The following is a 22,044-nucleotide window of genomic DNA, read 5'->3' as shown; positions in this document are numbered from 1 at the left end:
TCCAGGGCCGCCTCTCTGAGAGCTGCACAGATGACAAAACAACCAACTACAGGGAAGAGCTACCCTCTCTGCTAGGAGTTGGGCATCTGACAGGACTACCTGCCTGCAGAGAGGAGCTACTCTCTTTGCTAGGAGCTGAACACTTGATGGGACACCCTGGCTGCAGAAAGGAGCTGCCCCCTGTGGGTCTCCTCTGAGCTGTTCTATTGTTCAATAAAGCTCCTCTTCATCTTGCTAACCATTCACTTGTCCGTGTGCCTCATTCTTCCTGGTCACAGGATGAGAACTTGGGACCCACTGAATGGTGAGGCTGAAAGAATGGTAACACACACACACAGGGCTGAAACATGCCCCTTGCTTACCACGTTGTGCGTGAAGAGAAGAAGATAAGAGCTGTGGCCCTTTGGGAAGCCCAGACCTGGGAGCTCCCTGAGCAGGGCTGTGGCTCTCACTTTGGGTCCCTGCAGTTCCTGGCATCTCCAAGCTTCTGGGCACCACTGTGTTCCCTGGTGCCAGCCATGGAAGCTGCTGGTAGTACGACTGATCTGGCTGCAGCCTCACAGCCNTTTTTTTTTTTTTTTTTTCCTAGAGTAGAAAACACGGAGGTGAATACTGGAACTACAGGGTAAACAGGTAGAAAAAAAGATGTATCCCATATTTTACCAGCCACCATAAAAGTTCAATTCCAGTTCATTCCTAAGTCTGAAGTAGGTGTGGAAAGTGAACCTACTTTGGGCATAGAGCTGAGAGTTCAGGACAGACTGGAACTCCAAGAACTACTTCAGACTACACTCACAAAGATTCCATTTAATTCCAGAACTCTTCCACTCCAAGTTTTTCCATACTAGGGATGAGTAAGCCATTCAATCTTTCATTTAATTTCTACTCTGTTCTATACACTAGACTAAGCCCTGGGATGAGTTCCCAGGTCTTAAGAAGGTCATTGTCTAAAGAGACAAGTAGATTATATAAACAGGTAATCATAATGTGATTTTAAAAAATATGTTACACTAGAGATATGTATGAAGTGTTAACTGCCTGAAAGAACAAAGATTTCCGAGAAGTAATGATGGCAGCAGTGGGCTGTCTGGAGCAGCTGCTGCCATCACACTGGCTGTAGCAGGGAGGCATGGCCAGGGCTGCACACTTCATGGAGCTGGCAGGGGCTTGGGACAAGTGGGAGCCCTGCCCCTTCTGAGTTGGGGTGGGAGGTACCTGGGTGCCTCTGCAGACACCCAAGCCATGGCTATGGACCCTGGCATCCCTGGGCTCTCAGGACCTGGGAGCAGGTGGAAGCCCTGCCCTCCCGGGTACAGCTGCAACCACCTAAGTTGTGGTTGCAGGCCTGGGCTTCTCACTCCACAGAGCAGGTAGGAGCCCTGCCCTCCCGGGAGCTGCAGCTACCCAAGTCATGGCTATAGACCAGGCCTCCCTATGCTCTTGTGGGGGGCAGGTAGGAGCAGGCAGGAACACCGCCCTCCCAGGTGCAGCTCTAGTCACCCTAGTCATGGCTGCAGACCCAGGCCTCTTGCTCCATTGAACATGCAGGGCCCCATCCCCCATCCCCCAACACAGCTGTAGCCAACCAAACTGCAGCTGTAGACATAGGCATTTCTGTACTCTTGGGTGCTCTGTAAGGCCACCCCTGGCCTCGCAGGCTCAGAAGTGCCTGCTACCACTGCCTGGCTTCTCCCTACTGTCTGCACCTGCTATGATCATGGTGCAAAGCTGGGTGAGCCCAGGTGTGCTGTTGCAGCCCAGCTGGGTTGTGCACACACTTGGGGCAGTGCTGATATGCCAGCCCCTGGTGCTTTGGCCTGCTCTGGACTTTGGGTGCCAATGAGCACAGCAGGGAAGCCAATGGGGGGTTGAGGCAGCTCAGTGCTGGCCTGCAGGCGCCTCTTTGCACCTATAGCCTGGGCACCATGAACAGCAGCAGGAGGCAGAAAGGTTCCTGGGCAGAAGGGGTGAGTCCCTGGTAAGGCCTACTTTCAGGCCAGGGAGGGCCTGAAGGCTGGGGCCAGGCTGCCAGTCCTGTGGACTGGAGTGGGAACTTGTGGTGCTTTTCTGGGCCTGCCCATGGCTGCCCATGGACAAATCAGCATGCTCTTCCTCCCCTGAGGCCCATAAAGCTCCTAGGCTCAGCCAGAGCTAAGCAGATGTCCTGACAACCAGCTGCAGAGAGGACTACCCACTCCAGGGCCTCCTTTCTGCTGAGAGCTGCAGACGTGAGGATGACCAGTCTGCAGAGAGGAGCTACCCATTCCAGGGCCGCCTCTCTGAGAGCTGCACAGATGACAAAACAACCAACTACAGGGAAGAGCTACCCTCTCTGCTAGGAGTTGGGCATCTGACAGGACTACCTGCCTGCAGAGAGGAGCTACTCTCTTTGCTAGGAGCTGAACACTTGATGGGACACCCTGGCTGCAGAAAGGAGCTGCCCCTGTGGGTCTCCTCTGAGCTGTTCTATTGTTCAATAAAGCTCCTCTTCATCTTGCTAACCATTCACTTGTCCGTGTGCCTCATTCTTCCTGGTCACAGGATGAGAACTTGGGACCCACTGAATGGTGAGGCTGAAAGAATGGTAACACACACACACAGGGCTGAAACATGCCCCTTGCTTACCACGTTGTGCGTGAAGAGAAGAAGATAAGAGCTGTGGCCCTTTGGGAAGCCCAGACCTGGGAGCTCCCTGAGCAGGGCTGTGGCTCTCACTTTGGGTCCCTGCAGTTCCTGGCATCTCCAAGCTTCTGGGCACCACTGTGTTCCCTGGTGCCAGCCATGGAAGCTGCTGGTAGTACGACTGATCTGGCTGCAGCCTCACAGCCGGCCAGCACCCATGCAGGCACGTGGAACTGTCCGCTCGACTGCAGCCGTTGGTCTGTGTGCAGTGGCCAGGCCCCAGGCTCACTCACACACCCCTTGCCACTCCACACCTGACTTGCCTCTGGCAGGCATGGGATCCAGGCTGGTAGTAAGAGCCAAGTGCAGCCTGCAAGGCCGAGTGGGTGGAATGAACCCAGTGGACTGAGCAAATCTTGGGCAAAGGCGTCACTGTCCACAGAGATTTCTGGCCGGAAAAGTGACAACCCCAAGGTGTCGTAACAGTAACATCTAATAGTAACATGCAACGGTAACAGTAACCTGTAACAGTAACATGTGAGTGGGGCCTTGAGGCCAGAACTTTGAATGTCTGTATCTTGAACCTTCACAATTAACACTAGAGCTTTCCCACTGGGGACCAACCATTCCAAAGACGAGTTACAGATCTCAGTCTCAGAGGGGGCCTTCTGAAAGACTTACTGCTCTTATGTTTTCCGTGTAAGGCTGTTTACTAGGAGGCCTTCTCTACAGTGAAGCAGAAATTTGAAAAACAGATTGGCAATGACTATGTTCACCAATGGTTATCCTGGTTAATGGGATATTTTCTGAAAGCTTATTAGAGAAAGCTTTATATTTAGTTTAAAATAAAATATTTTCTCAGACAATATTCTAACAGAAATCATTAGATTTTAACCCTTTGTTTCCAGGGGAGAAAACAAGACATGTTTTTCCACATAAGAGACCATGCAAAATACCCATTTCCTAGGACTAAGCAATTTAAGAATTTATGAATTCTGTGGATTTTAAATATACAGGCCACAAACAAGTGTGAAAGATTCTGACTATAACAACTGGCACTTGGTAAATAAGGCAAAATTCTATGTTTATACTGTGTGCCAAAAAAGAAGTATTAGCTCATTTTTCCCCATTAGAAGTCGGGTTAATAGCTGGTATGTATGTGAACAAGGGAGCATGAAGATACTCTTGCTCAAATTAGAACATGACGAAGATGTAACAGGCAAAGGAATGAAGACAAGTCAAATAAGATGGCTGTTACTTGTGTGAGCTCTGTTATAAAGTCTTGTAGAATATGGAGACTTCAGCTGGCATGTTTTAAATTATGCATATTTTAATCATTCAATTAGAGGGCACAAACTATGCTCCCTGGACCAAATCTGGCTTGCCACCTCCCTTTGGATAACTTATGAGCTAGGAATGGCTTTTACATTTTTAAAAAGTTGAAAAAAATTCAAAAGAATAATATGTAGTAACACATAAAATTATATGGAATTTAAACTTTAGGCCCAGGCGTGGTGGGTTCGATGCCTGTAGATCCCGCACTTGGGAGGCCAAGGCGGGATCGGCTGAGGGTAGGAGTTGAGACCCAGCCTGGCCAACCACTGGTGAAACCGCCGATCTCTAGCTAAAAACCATACAAAAATTAGCGAGGTGGTGGCAGGCGCTGTCAATCCCAGCTACGGTCGGGAGGCTGGAGTAGCGAGAATCACTTGAACCTGGGACGGTGGAGTTGCAGTGAGCCAAGACTTGTGCCACTGCACTCAGCCTGGGTGACAAGAATGAGACTTTGGCGGTCAAAAAAAAAAAAAAAAAAAGAAAAAAAACTTCAAATTATTGTCTAGAATGAGTTTTACTGGAACATGACCACACACCACACTTATTCATGTAATGTCTATGGCTGCTTTCACTTCACACTCAATAACAAAGTAGCTGTGACAGAGATGGTATGTGGTGCGTTCATTACTTTGTACTGCTGCTTAGGGCACTACAAATTGCAGTGACCCTGTTACATCTTGACTGTTTCGAATGCCATATGTATCATGATACCACAACATCTTTTTTATTACTTATTATGTAAAACAATAAAAGAAAATGGACTTCTTCTAATGTTAAATTTTTAAGGCAAAGTGAAATGCAGATAACTTTGTTATGGAACTAATGGCAAAATATTATGTTTACTGTGCAATGAAGTAACAGCTGTGGTTACAGAATACAATATATGTCAGTGGTTAACAGACCAATGGTTAATCACAATGCTCCCAACTCATAAGAAAGCAATGGATCAGAAAAATATTTAAAATGAAATATATCATTACTGCAGAATTTCCTCACAAAAATAAAAATGAGGCTACAATAAAAGTTTCTGAGTGGTTCATTTGTTAGCCAATCAAGGAAAGCCATTTACCCATTTACCAATGGTGAACTGATTAAATCTGTGTGCTTGCAGTAGATTAAGAAAGAGGTCCAGAGAAACTAGATTTAAGATTATCAGCCTTTTAGTGAGAATAGATGATTGAATAGTTGAGGGCATTAGGAGTAATATCAATAGTAAACTAAAAAACAAGGCAAGTGACTTTCCTTGGTTCTTGATGAAGTGATAAATGTTACCAATACCACTAAGTTGTCCAGTCAAGAAGTCAATGCTGAGTTTGAAGTGACTGAAGAATTAACCTTGAATAGTCTGCATAGAACAACTATGGGTAAGAATATTTTCAAAGCATTTGAGAAAACAGTAATTCAGTACAACCTGAACTGGAATCTGCTGTGTTATATTTCATGGTAGTGAAAATATGTAGAGCAGAGAAAGGTGTAATTTGACAAATTTAGAAAGCTTGTGAAAATTTAAAGTGTTTAATACCTATGATTATTCATTGTATTGTTTTGATCAGTGGTACTGCCTGAAAAACATGGAAATCTATCAAGTGTTACTGGATCAGTACTGTCAACAGTGAACTTCATTTACTCTCATGGACTTAATTATTGTCAGTTCTGCGAATTGTTGTTAAAAATAGATGCTAAACGTTATCCTGCATTATGCTATCACACAGCATTTCAATGGCTCAGCACTGCTAAAGTTTCATAGTGATATTTTGAACTCAGGGCCCAGACTGAACTTGTTATGAATGAGAAGAACAGCCTTCAACCTCTATTAATGGACACTAAATGGCTTTGAAAGTTAGTTTTTGCTGTAGATACGATGATGTTTCATAATAAATCCAACCTAAAATTACGAGGCAAAACAGTGCTTACATACAAAGTTTTTACTGTAGTAATTTGGAAAACAATGAATGTTTAATTACAAGTAGTATCGAGCTGCTTTATATACTTCTTGTGCCATCAAAAGTTAAAACAGGAAGCAAGATCTTGATTCACATAAAAATTTACAGCAGATATGTTTTCTGAGTTCAAACTACAGTTTGAGTAGTGTTTCTCCATACAAGAGCAAAGGCGATTTCCATATCTCAAAATCCATTTCACTATGCAACTGAAGAGCTTCCACCTAACCTTCAATTGAAAGTGATTATCTGCAATGAAATGATATGCTAAAAGGCAAATATCAGGAGAAGAATCTAACGAAATTCTACAAATGCCATGTAAAAGAGACATATGCTGAACTGAAATTAGACGCTTGTAGAATGATATCAGTATTTGGCAGTACCTATGTGAGAAAATATGTTTTAGAGATGAAATAAAAATTTTATTATAGATCAGAATGTTTGTACTCAATTTTGATGGCTAGATCACTAACTTTAAATTCCAACTAAGTGAAATGTTATCCCTCCAAAGAATTCACTTCTCACTTATTAGATTTGTATTACATAAAATTGTACTCAATTGTTGTTATATTTTGAATTCTATCAGTAAAATTTGGTGGAAATTTGTTTTTTTCTCCTGTTACATAACACTTACATAATATCTCTGATTTGGGATACTGACCTGCAAAATTTTTACTATCTGGCCCCTTAGAGAAAAAGTTTGCTGACCCCTGATCTAAATCACTGGTAAAGGCAGTTGCTCATCAAATTCTTTTGTACTTAAAAAGAAACAACATTAGTGGTTCACCTGTAATTTTTTACACAGGCGATTCTGATGCTCTTAGCTGGCCCTTGGCATCACTGGTCTATAGTTGTTCCATCCCTAATCCCATTTACCATGAATCATTTATAGCTGGAATCATCTACCCTCACTTCCAATAGAAAGAAACGAAGCAAAGGATGCCTACAAGTTAGTTGAGCAAATCATTAGAAAAACTGGTTAAACTCCTTAGGATTCCTGATTATTATAAAATAAAGTTGACAAGGACCCAGAAAACAGTTTTGAAAACGTAGGTACAAAGGTAGAAGAGTGGAAGATTATTATTCTCCTCAGTCTAGTTATAAAGATACCCCTTGTATCTTTAATGAGCTGACAACAGACCTATTATTCATTCACTCAACACATATTGATTATATTGATTTGAATACTTATTTGTATATGCCAGGCACTTTTCCAGGTACTGGGGATATAGAAGTGAACAAAAAAGACCAAAATCCCTGCCTTCATGGAGCTCACATTTTAGTGGATGGAAAGATCATGATGTCTCAGTGTTCTGCTTTCAAAATTACCCAAGGTGACCAAAAAATTTTCGAGTCCAAAATCTCAATTTACTATTATAGAGAGATGACTGTTAACAAATTCAAGGTAAATTTGTGTATCTGATGTTGGCAAGATGAGGGAGTCCCTAATGATTGATCTACTGATTTACTAATGACTTCGGTAAAGTATAAATTTGAGGCTAGGTCATCAACAGAAAGTGACAGGCTGGATGTCTATGTGGGTAGAAATTTATATAAGACAGTTGATTCAAGTAGTTGGAGAATGCTGCACAGAAACAAAGTTAAGACTACTCTCCCAGTATGAAGTGCCCATTAAGGTTGGTCACTAATGATACAGAGTAGCCCTGATGCTATATGATTTCTTCCAACCATGCAAAGAGTTCATCTAGAGATGAGATTTTAGGAGGTGTATAGGAATGTAGAAAAGAGGGTCAAAGAAACAGAAGTTTTCTGCTAGACAGGGATGATCACGATAACCATGGAATTCAAGTTGCGTAAGGAGGAAAGTAAAGATGGACAGGGGGACTAACAGATGGAGAAAGTGGTAGAGTTTAGTAGGTTTGAAATGAAGCAGAAGGAATCTGAGCTTCCAGAGATGAAAAATAGAATGAACAAAGGCTGGCTGAAGAAAACAGATGGTGGTTATAACTCTTTTTGTCCAATAAAATGTCAAAATCTTGAATCAAAGGGGCGAAAAGGAAAATAAGTTTCACAACGCTGTTACAATTTCTTGATGTAGTTATTTCAGAAACTATGTTTTAGTATGAAATATAAATTAGAAATTAAACAACTTTAAATGCATTAGAGGAGATTCTGTTTAAAACAATCTTGGTGTGTATTAACACTTAAGGCAAAACAACAACAACAACAAAAAAAACTCCTTACAATGAGTGCTGATTTAATTTGTTTTCTACAAGTTCAGATAGGTACATACAAATGTTTCTTAAAGTAGGGTTGTTCTGTAATGAAGATAGAAACAATATGAGCTAATTTTTCATTAATACTATATCAGTTGAATCACACACAGATGAAGAATTTCAGACTTTCTCCTGGCACTCAGATGCTGCCAATAATCTGTCAAGTGGCAGGAAGGTGGTCTCAGTGATCTCTCAAGGTCTATGTCATCCCTTTAAACTTATTACGCCTGGGGTCCAAGTTTGGTTCTTTGCAAACACAAATCCTTGGGTCTCCCAGTTCACACTGACAAAGGTAGCTATAGAAATTCACAATCAATTTTCTACTCTCTCACTCATACTTTTTGGTATCATTTTCTTCTGTTGCTTATACAATCTTCCTTTCAGACAGAGCTTAAAGCTCAAACTTGGGTTAGGGTAAATTGCGGTTCTCTTATATTGAACATCACTTTTATCATTCCAGAGTCTTTATTGTGGGGTGGGTAAGAGACTGCTATGTTCACAGGGAATTCATATTAGATTAGTAGGCTAAGGAGAGACTTCTGTAGAAATCATCTTAGTCTTCACATACTTATCAGCACCAGAATCCAGGTAGGGCATCACAATCTTCTGACACCCATCACTGACAGCCTCCTTTTTATAATGCAACCATTTAGGGAGAACACACAGTTGGAGTGTATTACAGTACAAAGAAGGCATTGAAGCACCTGCAGTACTGCTTAGTGCCTTTGACTCTGCAGTAGGAATAAGGTTTAAGGGGGAAAGAATGGTGAAGAAAGAAGGAACAGACTGTATTGCTACTAGCTGCTAGCTGCTGATTCTTAGTCAATCATGCCTATTGCTGATTTATAAAACCATCTTCTAAAAGTCCATCTTTCCTTTTCAAAATACTTAACAAATTCCGAGAAAAAATACCTCATCTGGCGGGAGGTTTGAGTACTAAATTTATGTTCAGGAACGAAAACTTTTGCTAGAAGCAACTCACCGCTCAGTTGCTGGGCTGCAGCCAGGCGGCTAGGCTTCAGGATGAACTGGCACTGCATCTCTCGGGGGAGCTGTTCCATAAGGAAGGGCTCTTGGAGGTTGAAAGGGGTGGTAGAGTCCTTTGATCCTGGTGTCAGGAGTGCCGTGTCTCGAAGATGGCTCATTTTAATTCCATATGGATATTCATGCCCTACACAGAAAAAAAGCTAAATGTAGACTTCAGGCTGACTGGTACTGTCAGCATGTGTACTACAAAATAGGAGTGTACTGAAATTTACTCCTGGTACTTTTGGCATAAAGAATCCCTTTGTTTAACAGAATGATCATTTATACTCTTACAGTTGGAGACCAGCATGCAGGTGGCCCTACCAAAGTAGTTTTAAGGGGAGGAGGGAGAAAAAGAAGAAAAAAATCTTTAAAGATTATCTTGTTTGGAATGAATGCACAGATCAGTTTGCCAGTTCCATAATGCTGACTTTTCCAATGTGTGCATCTAAGGATAATTAAAGGTATTCTATTGTTTCCTTTGACATTAACTAGATCTATAAATTTTCAGCAAATACATGTCCTTGCTCAGTCTCAAATCTATGATTTAAAACATTTTTTCTACCTACCACAGAAGTATAAGGATCTATATATGTCAAGTATCACTATTATTAATATTATTTAACACAAGATATTTGCCTAAAAACATTTCATTAATTTTTATTAGTTATATAGTTAGTTACTCAACAGCATTGGGACTGGTTTGATTTATGCTTCCCTCTCACTGTTGCCCTCTGAGATTGATGTTGAGAGGCAATGATCAGAAGGAAGACTGCAGGGGATCAGAAACACAGAAACAGATGCAAAAAGGAATGTACAAACTATAAAAACGAAACCCTGGACATCTGACTACAACATGATTTTAACTCTTTAGTATTCTAAGTAATTATGTCCTTTTAGTGTGATCCTCAAATACCACTGTGATGTAGATTTTTTAAGTACAGAGAGCAAGTTCCCTTCTATTCCTGACTTATCACTAAATGTAACTCAGTGAACTCTTACTCTTCCTTTTCACCTGGTCTAGGCATACAATGTCAATGTTTCATTAATATCAAGTACTACAGCAGCTTCCAGAGATTAAGGCAGAAAAAGGCTTCTATGACAATCAAACGAAATCAATTTATCAAAATAGCCGGCAGTTAATCTATAATTGAGGTCTGCAGAGCACATTAAAATAATGATTAAGCATTGCTGCTAAATCATGGGACAATAATGTCCTATGTCCCATTGTTTTTCAGTAAGAGCTAGTCAGGAAGCTTGGGGCTGTCATAAGCCTAAAAGTTGCCATCTACATAGTTTTCATTAATATATTTTATTAAAACAATAATTTTAAGTGTTTGATTTTTAATAACTTTATTGCTCATTGACTATTTCAAAATGACAACATTAAAATCTAAAATACAGTCGATTTTGTCTTCAGCTCTGTGCATGATCACTTTCTGTATTCTAAATCTGAGCATATACATTTGTAGAAAAATTTGGTTTTAGATTACTAAGATCACTTGAAACACTGAATTACACAGTTGTGACCTCACAGATAAATGAAATAATTACATGAAATAATGCATACAATATGCTCTGCATGATGGCTGGCAGGTAGTAAGCACTTTAAAATTGTTAACAGAAATTGTCATCATCATGATTATCATCGTCATCATCTCAAGATTTGATAAAGATACTGTCCTTTAATTGTTCTATTTCTGTTAACCACACTGAATGAAATTACTGATCAAGAAATTTTTTTTTAGTTAACGGCTTAAATAAGGTAAAATGGAACATATTTATCAACAATTCCTCATGACAAATGCTGGAAAATCTGACTAGAGAAATAGCAAAATAATTAAGTTATTGAAGTAGCAGATAATAAAGACTTTTAGGAGTCTAAATGGGTTAATCTGATTTTCTTCATGAAGCTTAGGAAGGTTCTGGGTATATAGCAGGTGTTACATACTCACTGATGAATTAAGATGCATGGTTGTATTTTACATGGTCTTCCATAGAGGCACATAGTAGGTAAGGGAACAGGAAATGTAAAAACTGAATGTGAAAATAAATGTATGGAGAAAATACCAACACATATTTCTTTCTTAGAAAATATTTAAAAGCTTTGGCAGGATGACTCTTGTTTGTCAAATGAAAAAGCAGAGAGAAAAGTTTGTATTTCTCTTCCCAACTACACCATTAGCTTGAATGAGGAGATATTATTTGTCTAGTACATAGTAAATCCTTGACAGATATTTATTAAATGAACACCATGAAATTTCCTATTTAATAGTATTTAAGCTTAGGACCATATGACCAATTCTCGGAGACACTTAAACTTATAATTAAAACACAATCGGGCCGGGAGCGGTGGCTCACGCCTGTAATCCCAGCACTTTGGGAGGCCGAGGCGGGCGGATCACAAGGTCAGGAGATCGAGACCACGGTGAAACCCCGTCTCTACTAAAATACAAAAAATTAGCCGGGCGCGGTGGCGGGTGCCTGTAGTCCCAGCTACTAGGGAGGCTGAGGCAGGAGAATGGCGTGAACCCAGGAGCGGAGCTTGCAGTGAGCTGAGATCGCACCACTGCACTCCAGCCCGGTGGACAGAGTGAGACTCTGTCTAAAAAAAAAACCAAACCAAACCAAAACAAAACAAAACAAAAAAACAATCGATGCTATCTTAGACTTTTGCAAAAACTTACCAATGAGTGGGTACGGAGCCTCTTCTTTTCCAGAGTTGACCCACAATTGGTAATCTCTCTCAGAGCCCTTAGAGATAAAAAGAGTTAAATGTCACAATAAATCTTTCACATCTGATACTTGAATGAGGACACATTTTTTTTTTTTTTTTTTGGTTTTGTGTCCTCCCTCCTGCCCCCTACTCAGTGATGGTTAGAGATCCATGAACTGCAGTGGAATCAGGCCTTCACTATATAGGTAGCCTAGAGAGCGTAAAATCATAGTTAGGCCCCTTTACAAAGGTAAAACAATCTTCCTGGCTCTTAAAGGCTAATCTCTTCCTTAGAGTCCTGACTTCTGCTATGTTCCTCCACTTCTCAGAGAATATTGGGCTTAACCTCCAACATGCCCCTGCAAAGACAACCTTATTATCAAGAAAACCACAAAACACTGCTGTGTCTATGATTAAAAAGTAATATCTCAAAGGCTGATTATTAGCTCAGCTGCTTCTGAGCAGGAGAATGACCAAGAGGCTTTGAGGAGATAAGTAATTGGCACAACCTCTACTGGCTTTAGTTTAGGCAAGTTCAGTCCTGGGGAAAGAAAGGACAGGAATTCTATTCTAGAGAATAGGCCCAGTCATGGAAAACAATAAAATTGTTCACTAGCAGAATTATAATCCAGCAACATTATAAATCCCACTTGAAAGAAATGATACTAAATTATACAGATTTTTCTGAATTCTCTAGGAGGGATAAAGCAGAAATGTTTTAAATGAAGCTAGAACAGATAAGTCTGTTGGCAATATTTCATATCCTTGCCTTTAACTTCTGATAAAAAATCATGGCCCTGACCTTATAATACCATAAAAACCATTCCACCCCCCCATACTCAGTTTATCTGTTACTTCCTCCCTGCCCCATCCCTCCTAGTCAAAAAATTTATGGTAAATAGGGAGACCAATCTAATAAAATCCTTTCTTTTATATAGTGTCTGAACACACTGTAATAATCCCTTAAAACTGGTATAACCAAATAGTCTCAATTCCTAATTAACAGTTCTTTTTTGGTCTGAGGAGATTAACAATTTTATCCAAAGGAAAAGCATAGATAAGAGAATGAATCCTGTCATTAATTCCTCTACATACCTCTAAAACTATCTAGTTTCTTCCAAAATATATTCATATAGCTTAGAAATTAATGGAGGTGCCTACTTTACCCAGTGCATATATTTTAAATGTAATCAAATTTATATCACTAAATTTAACTAATTATCAGATTATCCCAAATTCTGGTTGTCCTGAGTTCTAAAGGGCTTACTATAGTACTGTGTATAAGCAAACTAAACACAAGTAATCATACTATGGCATGTCTTAAATATGGGTCATGAATTGCTCTGGAAACAGTGCTCCTTGAATGATGTAACACGACACATATTTAAGACATGCCATAGTATTCCACAGTATTATTAACTGTATTTAGATTTGCTTATATACAATGTACTTTCATATTTACAGAGAATCTCACTGAAGGAATAGTGTTTTTAAGTGCTTCCTTTAGTTATCATCCTTTTGAAAGTCATTCCCTTTAATGAAAGTACTCATTGGGTGGTGTTTATACAACTGGTAGTAAGGTGATGAGGACAGTCTTCCAGTTCTCTTTCCTCTACCTCATCCTCAAATGTTCTAATCTTCTCCACTCCTAAAGTTCTCAAAAATTCACCTCTGTTGCAGAAAAGAGAAAGCTACAAAGCTAAATTAAAACAGGGAAGAATGTGGTGTGCACACTAAAGCTCTCTAAATCCATGATCTAATTCAAAGCTTGTCTTTTTACTAACCAATTTATCAGAGGTATTAACCATATCATCCTTAGGTCCTGTAGCCAGCCAATATGGTTTTATGTAAAAATTCTACTACAGAACAAACTCTTAAGAATTCATCATCCTAAGACTGACCGAGTCTTGGGATAATAACAGGATAATTATATAAGGAAAAAGTCAAATTGTGACCAGTAGGAAGGCAAGAAGAAATATGAAACTTTATTAAGAACTTTATACCAAAAAATTTTTTGCATATATATACAGCATACATAATAAAATATATGTTGTCACTTTAAAATTATAGTCCAATCTTATAATTTTCAGATCACACAGATTTTAAAATAGGAGAACAGCACCACCCATATATTAATCATATTAAAGCTTTACTGTTCTTATTTTCTATATTTTGGGGAGTAAAGTATGACTTTGGTATCTCTAATAATCAACTGTCTTATGATGGAAGGAAAATACTTACATAAATTTAAATCATCAAAGTTTATTTTTAATTAAGAATGTCTAGCAGAATAACTTACAGTTATCCCTAGCATTGGTAATGACATGTTGATAACTTCATTCGCTGTATCTGAATTCATTACTGTTATAGTTTTAGACTGTAGAAAAAAATAAGAAATATAGCTATAAAATAATGAATTTTAAAACAGGTTAACAAATAGTCACTGTCAAATGATTATTGAAAGGCAAATCTTGATTTCAAGTATGCATAGAGTAAAGCATAAGATTTAGGGAGAACACAAAACTTTGATTATAATTTGCTTTCATTTCCTTATAAATTATGCCCTCTAATAAAACATTTCTCTTAAAGGATGCATGGCTTACAGAATATAAAAACTTAAGCAAAAAAGAAAGACTACATATATTTCAGAGAGAGTACATGGACCCAGCTCCCAATTAAAAAAATAAATCAGTGAGGTTGCTCCTCTGTCTTATTTCCATAATTGTATTTCCATAAGGCAATGGGTAATTAAAAAAAGGCAAGAGCTGAATCTCTATTTCTTCCTTAGTAGTGTTTTCACAATACAGGGTTTTATTTCTTTGCATGGTATAAAGTCAGGTTAGGTAGAATTAGGATAATAACTGGTTACAAAAGACGTTTAAAGCTTTGAATTTTTAAAAGTCACTATTGGGAACTTTCCATGTGTCACACACTGTGGCCACTAAGATTTTAATTGTTGAAATCTTTGGAGGACATAAAAAAATGACTCTAGAAGAAAGAATTGAAAATTTTAGAAAGCTCAATTCTATTATCAACTCTGCCAATGAACAGAATATCTATAATAGCTCTGTGCTGAATACTTTTACTTAAAAATAGACAATTTGCAGCAAACAGTAAAAGAGTTAAGAAGATTCTGAGATATCTGTAGAGATTGCTGAATTCCAAAATGCATTATTTAAATATAAAACAATGCTATGTTGTAAAAAACTTGATACATACATAGGTTTTACACGAGAATTATAAGATTAAATCAGCAATTAGGGCTGTGTCCCTGATAAAGAAAGCTTAAATGGCATAAAAAAGTAGCATAAATACAAAATGATACAAAATAAAGGTAACTGAAATCTGATAATTCATTATTTATCTTTCCATTAATAGAATTTCTTCTCTATGAGTGAATTATTTGATATGACAAATTGCCTCTAAAAATTGTGTAACTGATTTTTAATTTAAAAAAGCATTTTAAATGCACAATTTCAAACTGTTCCTGGTAGCCTCAAGGATTGTGCAAAATTGTCTCAGAGTGAAACAGGGAGTCTTTGGAGCACTCAACCCAGCGTCTGTCTTCTACCAGAGCGTTATAGGTATATGACATACTGGGCTTTAACTTGAGAGATAATTTTAAAAAAGGCTTCTGATTTTTAAAAAGTCTAAAATTTTTTCCATTTAATTTAAAGAAACTCTCCCATGAAGTCTTGTAACGTGAAGAATCTGTCCTCCCAATAACCTGGTTTCTAAGATAATAGTTTTTCTTAATACTAGGCACATATGTTCAAAACATAATTATAGAAAGTATATCTTTTTCCTACATGCCTTTCCAGTATACAAAACAAGTGAATTCCAGCAGAAAGAACTCTTTGGCTAGTAAACAAATAACAGACAAAACTGAAAATGTGGCAATTTTGTTCCATATTGGCATAATTTACTGACAAGGTATGTATAACTAGAGGGCAAAGATAAAGAATGCTTCCCACACATGCACTCTTATTTGGGGGAACTGCTCTGGAGGCAGGGCTCCCTGAACGAGAGTATGGTTATGAAAGCTACTTTAGAGAGCAAAGGACAGAGTATGTCACATCATCCTTGACTTAACCAGGGTACTAGTGATAAAAACAGAGCACCCAACCTGACCATATCTCTTATCTTCTCTTCCAAAATGACAGTGGGACATCAGTCCTTTCTCAAGTACACACTTTCCATATACTGAAAAGAAAGTGTTAAAAAAAAAATTAAGGGATTTTACAGGAAATCCTGAATGTAACCAACTGCCACAACTAAATCAAAGCAGACAGAAAAAACAGGGTTTTTGTTTTGTTTTGTTTTGTTTTACTCTGCTACAGATCTCTGTAGTCTCGTACTATAAAAATTTGAGTATTTCCCTCAAGCAGTGACATCTGGCATTCAGGAGTTGGTCAGAACATTTGCATAACTTTTGCTTTTGGCCAAAACATAACTATTTTGCACTATATATTTTTCCACACACAAATAAAGCTATTCTGTGTGATCTAGAGCTGCTGTGAAGTATGACAATTGACAGTATCATAAAATATTCACAAGTTTTCATATTTTTCATAATTGATAACATTTATCTCTTGTACTATGATTTCAGTCATCAAATTATACATAATAGCTGGGGTTAAAGACTTAGCATTTATGTGATCGATATGATAAACACTGTGAAGTAGTAAAATGCTGATCCTTTAAAAATGTCACCTCTCCTAGATCATCCTCCTATTAACCTAAGCAATTCAATCCCTAAAAACTTAAAAGAATGAAGAACTTTTCAAAACCACTTTCTGCTTAAGAAGTGACAAGTTGGGAAAAATTGCTTAATAATAATAGGAAATACTCCTGTGGAAACAGCTTTACTACAAGCCTCTGCAGCTGCTATTGAAAAGATTCAGAGAAATATTCATACCAGAGGGAGGAAAGAGACATCTCACAAGCAATGTTCTTTCCAAGCGTAAATGTTAAATACTGTAGTTCATATGAATTTCTCTTGCTTCATTTTCTCTAGGGTTTATTTTTCATATATATGAATACATACATATAACCAGGAAAAAGGATTTTCCCTATGGTATTTCTAAATGCCTACCTTTCATAGCACATACACAGTCTGCCTGCCTGCCTGTCTCTCTTCTTATCCATAGTGTTCTGTCTTATGCAGGGACTTGGAATTTAATTTTCTGGCTTAGAAACACTTACATAGGCACAATTCCCAATGTCCTTGGCGAAGATTTTGAGGGGAATGCTCTTCGGGTAGTCCTTTTCTTTCTCTAGATTGATGTATCTAATCAAATGCAACAACAACCCAAAACAACACTGAGTCAGATGGAATTCGCTAATGGCTTATTTTAAAAATCAACCTATTTTCTAATTTTCCAATATACTTATATGTTATTTTTTAAAAAGATAGATGAGAAGACTCAGCAAAGTCAGATTACATTATGGGTTGGAAGAGAATAAAAAAATTCAGGACATTAGGCATGGGCACAAAAAAATAGGACATCCATGTCAAGTGAGGTTTGAGAAGCACAACCAGGTTAGGGCACCTCTGGGTAATGTTTTACCCTCAAAGTTTCCCTGTCTTCTTTGGACAGGTCCAGCACCTTACTGATAAGTATAGGAACATATATAATAAATATTGTATAAGGTCAAACCAAAGCAATGGCCTTGTACTTCTCATTTAACTCCCCAGTAGGGTGTAAATCTTGGTTATCCTATTGTGTGGAGAGGGAGAGAGGACAGGAGGGAGGGAAGGACTGTAAGTCTAATAGATGAGCCTAAATCAATCATTCTAGTCTGCATGCTCAATGGTAGGGATAACAACTACCATTATTTTTGAGGTGCTTAGCAGAAAACCCTGCATTTATGGAAACTTAATACATACTTTGAGGAAACTGTTAGCTCCAATTGGTAGGCTGGAGACAATGGAAAAAGAGAGGAGATTATTGACTAACTTCTGTCTAAAATGATGTAACTAGACCTCAATGTTCTCCTTCCTAGAAAGTTAAGAAATACATGTAATGAGAGAACATTATTTATAGCAAGTAAGTAGCTAGTGTACAATATAAACAGCAGCTTATTTAGAGGACAAATGAACAATTTTGACTAAGGAGAAGGGGAATAATTTGGGGCACATCTCTGCAGAAAATGTCTTAATTTGTTTATTAAAGGTTAAAGATTAAAAATATGAATACTGAAAAAATACCTCTGAAGGAGAGAGAGCCATTTGTCCTTTTGTTCTGGAGAACTGCAATCAAAGAAAATGGGAGAGAAAAATTAAACCACATAAAATACCTATGCTAACAGATTTAGGATTGTCAATCCAGATGAAAATGTCAACAGCCTGTTGTTACTAATGCAGTTGCATACATAAGCTACAACCTTGGCATAACTGTGTTCTGGAGAACTCTGCAGTGAAAATATCCCTTTGGAAAAACTATAGTCAAATGTAGTTTTATTAAATCCTTTTGGATGGATCTAAGACAAACCCTCTTTTCTACTTTACTGCTTTTTTACAAGTGGTATTATACCAGTGAGAGAGAGTTCCTATAGTGGAAAGAGTACTTGATTTGGAATCTAACACTTGGTTTCAAAATTATATGCAAGCTAGACAATCATGGGCAAGTCATTTAACCTCTAAGCCTCAGTTTCTACATCTATAAAACTGGGTTAGTATTTTTGTAGCTCAAACGGCTATACAAATAGAAAGTATGGTTAATATTGAGAATACACAGATTAAGAGAAATTTGGCATGTGGATGGAAATCTCTTTGCCCAGAAACCAGTTTGCTATTAGGAAAAGAAACATTTTTAAAAAGCACATACAGCAAGATTACCATTTAGTAAATTAGTTAATTGAAAACTTATTCTTAATAACTAAAACCTTCTGATTAAGATCAATCCATTTGCAACTAAATTAGCATTCATTTTTATGCTGATTTCACTATTATGTTTAATTCTTAAGATTAAAAATAATTTAAAGTTTATTCCTATGTAGTCTTGTCACTAACGAGCTTTTAAAATCGTATTTCTCTCTCATTTTTTTTAAAGACAGGGGTTTTGCTCTGTTGCCCAGGCTGCAGTATAGAGGCATGATCATGGCTCACTGCAGCCTTGAACTCCTGGGGCTCAAGAGATCGTGCTGGCTCAGCTTTCTAAGTATCTGGGGCTATAGATGCATGCCACAAGGCCTGGCTAATTTTCTAATCTTTTTAGAGATGTTGGAAATCCTAGTTATTTTATTATTTCCAAAAATACATTTATTCACTAACTTTGTTGTTCAGCAATTTTCTCCATAAGCAATCTGCCAGGATTGGCCATCAGAAAGTGTATCACTTTTTTTTTTTTTTAACCATTGAGCATACATTTTCCATCTTTCACAATTCCTTACTATCGTTTGATGTACTCTCTTTTCTAAAATAGATTTTCTAGGTTCACTTATGTCAAGTCTTGGATTTATTTAGCAAAAATCTGTTGAGAAATAGATAAGAGGTTTGCTTCAGACCTGCTAACGTTTTTCAAAGCAGTTAAAGAAAATTGCCCCTTTAAGACACTTAGTATTTTTTTAATTTTTAACTGAAATAAATGATACATAGAGAAAACTGCACAAAGCTTACATATACAGGTTGAATAATTTTAACAACCTGAACACACTCACATAAACCAGCACCCAGGTCATGAAACAGAAAATCACCTTGGAAGGTCCCTTATGTTCTTTTAAAGGCAGTAGTTTCCACTATCCTGACTTCCAATGCATAGAATAGTTTTGCATGTTTGGGTACTTTACATAAATGTAACCATAAAGTATATACTATTTTGTGTCTGGCTTCTTTGAACATTATGTTTATAATATTTAATTATATTACTACATGTAGTTTTAGATAATTATTTTTTTTCTTTTTCTTTTTTTTTTTTTGAGACGGAGTTTCACTCTTTTTTCCCAGGATGGAGTGCAATGGTGCAATCTTGGCTCACCACAACCTCCGCCTCCTGGGTTCAAGCGATTCTCCTGCCTCAGCCTCCCGAGTAGCTGGGATTACAGGCATGTACCACCACGCCTGGCTAATTCTGTAGTTTTTAGTAGAGACACCGTTTCTCCATGTTGGCCAGGCTGGTCTCTAACTCCCAACCTCAGGTGACCCGCCTGCCTCGGCCTCCTAAAGTGCTGGGATTACAAGCATGAACCACTGCGCCCGGCCAATTCATTTTCATTGCTGTGTTCCCTTGTTTGAATATATAGCATATACTACTTCAAAATATAAATTATGGAATGTGTCAGGTTAACGTATGGAGATGAATTTGTGTAATCTTCTTATATATTTCCCTTTCCCCCCTGCTCTATACCTGAATCCAGGACTCCCTTTTTTAGTAATTCTTAATCTCAGGCATTTTTAAGGGACTAAAAATAGAAGTACTTCAAAGTCAATGGCTATCTCTGAGTTTTACAAATACGTAAACCCCTTAAAAAGATAGTAAGATCCAAGACAGCAGAAAGCAGTGTATCTTGGAAAATAAAAAGGGCATGGCAGATTAGAAGATTCTCTCAAATTATGGAGGAGAGAATTATAGAGGCCTGTCATCACTGAGAGTGAGCCGGGAACCATATGTCACTCAGTTAAGGTGCCCGAAGGAAACAGAAAGAACCCAGAGGAAATGGTTTTAAGGAGTCATTAGGGAGGCTGGGTCCTAGGCACCCAAGTTTTTATATTGGCAAAGATACCTTCCACCCACCCTCTGCCCGCCCCTTATGGCAAAGAAGCAGAACATCTCTGGATATACAGGGACAACTCTGAGCACAGAAAAAAATGTCAACAGTGACCACAACAGACTAAAGTCAGAAGCCCTTTGTCTGTTTTGGAGGCATCTTAGAAATCTCCTGTATTCTAGTTCTACCTTACAAAAACAGCAGTTCCAGTCAAGAAGAAAATCTGATTTCCTACCAGCCTGGCAAAATGGGGGTTTAAGATGAGTTTTAATTTGATCTATAAATAAACATGCATACCTGAGTTTGTAGTTTAAGATTCACAGTAGGTACTTAAGTTAACATATTATTTTCTGATTCTTATAGACAGACTACTGTCAGATTCAAGTACTGTGTGTGTTTTTTGAATAATTTTCCCATTCTATCGTACCATTATTTGTAAAGTCAAGGTGCAGCACCTATTTTTCTGGTAGATATTTACCTAAGTTTGTGAATCAAAGTATATGTAGTGATAGAGATGAAATTCCTTTTGGGCTTTTTTGGGATGTGACTACCCTGTTTTCAAGTAAAGCATGAAAAGTTCACATTGATTGTCTGCTCTTTCCTCAATTTGACTCAATGAAGAGTTTTTCAAAGATTCTGGCAATTGTCAGTCTTAGATTTCAATGCTATTAGTTTTACTTTTATTTTATTTTTTTTTTTGAGACCAAGTCTTGTTCCGGCTAGAGATATTGCCCAGGTTGGAGTGTAGTAGTGCAGTCACAGCTCACTGCAGCCTTGAATTCCTGGCCTCAAACAATGCTCCTGCCACATCCTCCCAAGTAGCTAAGACTACAGATGGGTACCACCATGCTCAGCTAATTTAAACATTTTTTTAGAGATGGGGTCTATATTGCCCAGGTCTATGGCCTCAAGCAATCCTCCACCTCAGCCTCCCAAGTAGCTGGGACTGCAGGTGTATGCCACCATGCCTGCGTAATATTTTGACTTTTTTTTGTAGGGATGGAATCTTGTTATATTGACCAGTCTGGTCTCAAAACTCCTCCCCTCAAGTGATCCTCTCACCTCAGCCTTTCAAGCAGCTGGGATTACAGGCACCAGCCACTGTGGCTGGCTACATTTACAAAAAACAGTTATTATAGTAACTGGAGAGACTGCTTCTTTAACCTGCTACCCGATGGAATTTTAAAAGGATCATGACCTAGATTTCCCTAACATTTCCAATGATTGCCACTCCTTCCTAAAGATCTGAGCTTCCCTCTTGTATTTCACTTCAGTGTGACAATTTGTGTTAACATTTTTTTTTTAGTAAGACAGTTCTGCTAGTAATAAATTGTTATAGTTTTTTAAAAAAATATTCACTCGGCCGGGCGCGGTGGCTCAAGCCTGTAATCCCAGCACTTTGGGAGGCCGAGACGGGCGGATCACGAGGTCAGGAGATCGAGACCATCCTGGCTAACAC

At 38.4% G+C, this 22,044-nt stretch overlaps 1 protein-coding gene across 1 annotated transcript in view; it reads right to left on the bottom strand.

Moving 5' to 3' along the window:
- The window catches only part of ARHGAP20 (Rho GTPase activating protein 20), a 131,448-nt gene that overhangs the window by 25,533 nt on the left and 83,871 nt on the right, over window positions 1–22,044 (bottom strand). The window contains 5 exon segments of the mRNA XM_017883268.1: window positions 9,117–9,305; window positions 11,848–11,914; window positions 14,176–14,253; window positions 17,082–17,166; window positions 18,088–18,129. Coding sequence (XP_017738757.1) covers window positions 9,117–9,305; window positions 11,848–11,914; window positions 14,176–14,253; window positions 17,082–17,166; window positions 18,088–18,129 — 461 coding nt within the window.

Source organism: Rhinopithecus bieti, unplaced genomic scaffold (assembly GCF_001698545.2).
Source record: "Rhinopithecus bieti isolate Rb0 unplaced genomic scaffold, ASM169854v2 scaffold_11964, whole genome shotgun sequence".
Lineage (NCBI taxonomy): Eukaryota > Metazoa > Chordata > Mammalia > Primates > Cercopithecidae > Rhinopithecus > Rhinopithecus bieti.
This window is presented reverse-complemented; position numbering and strand designations above follow the sequence as displayed.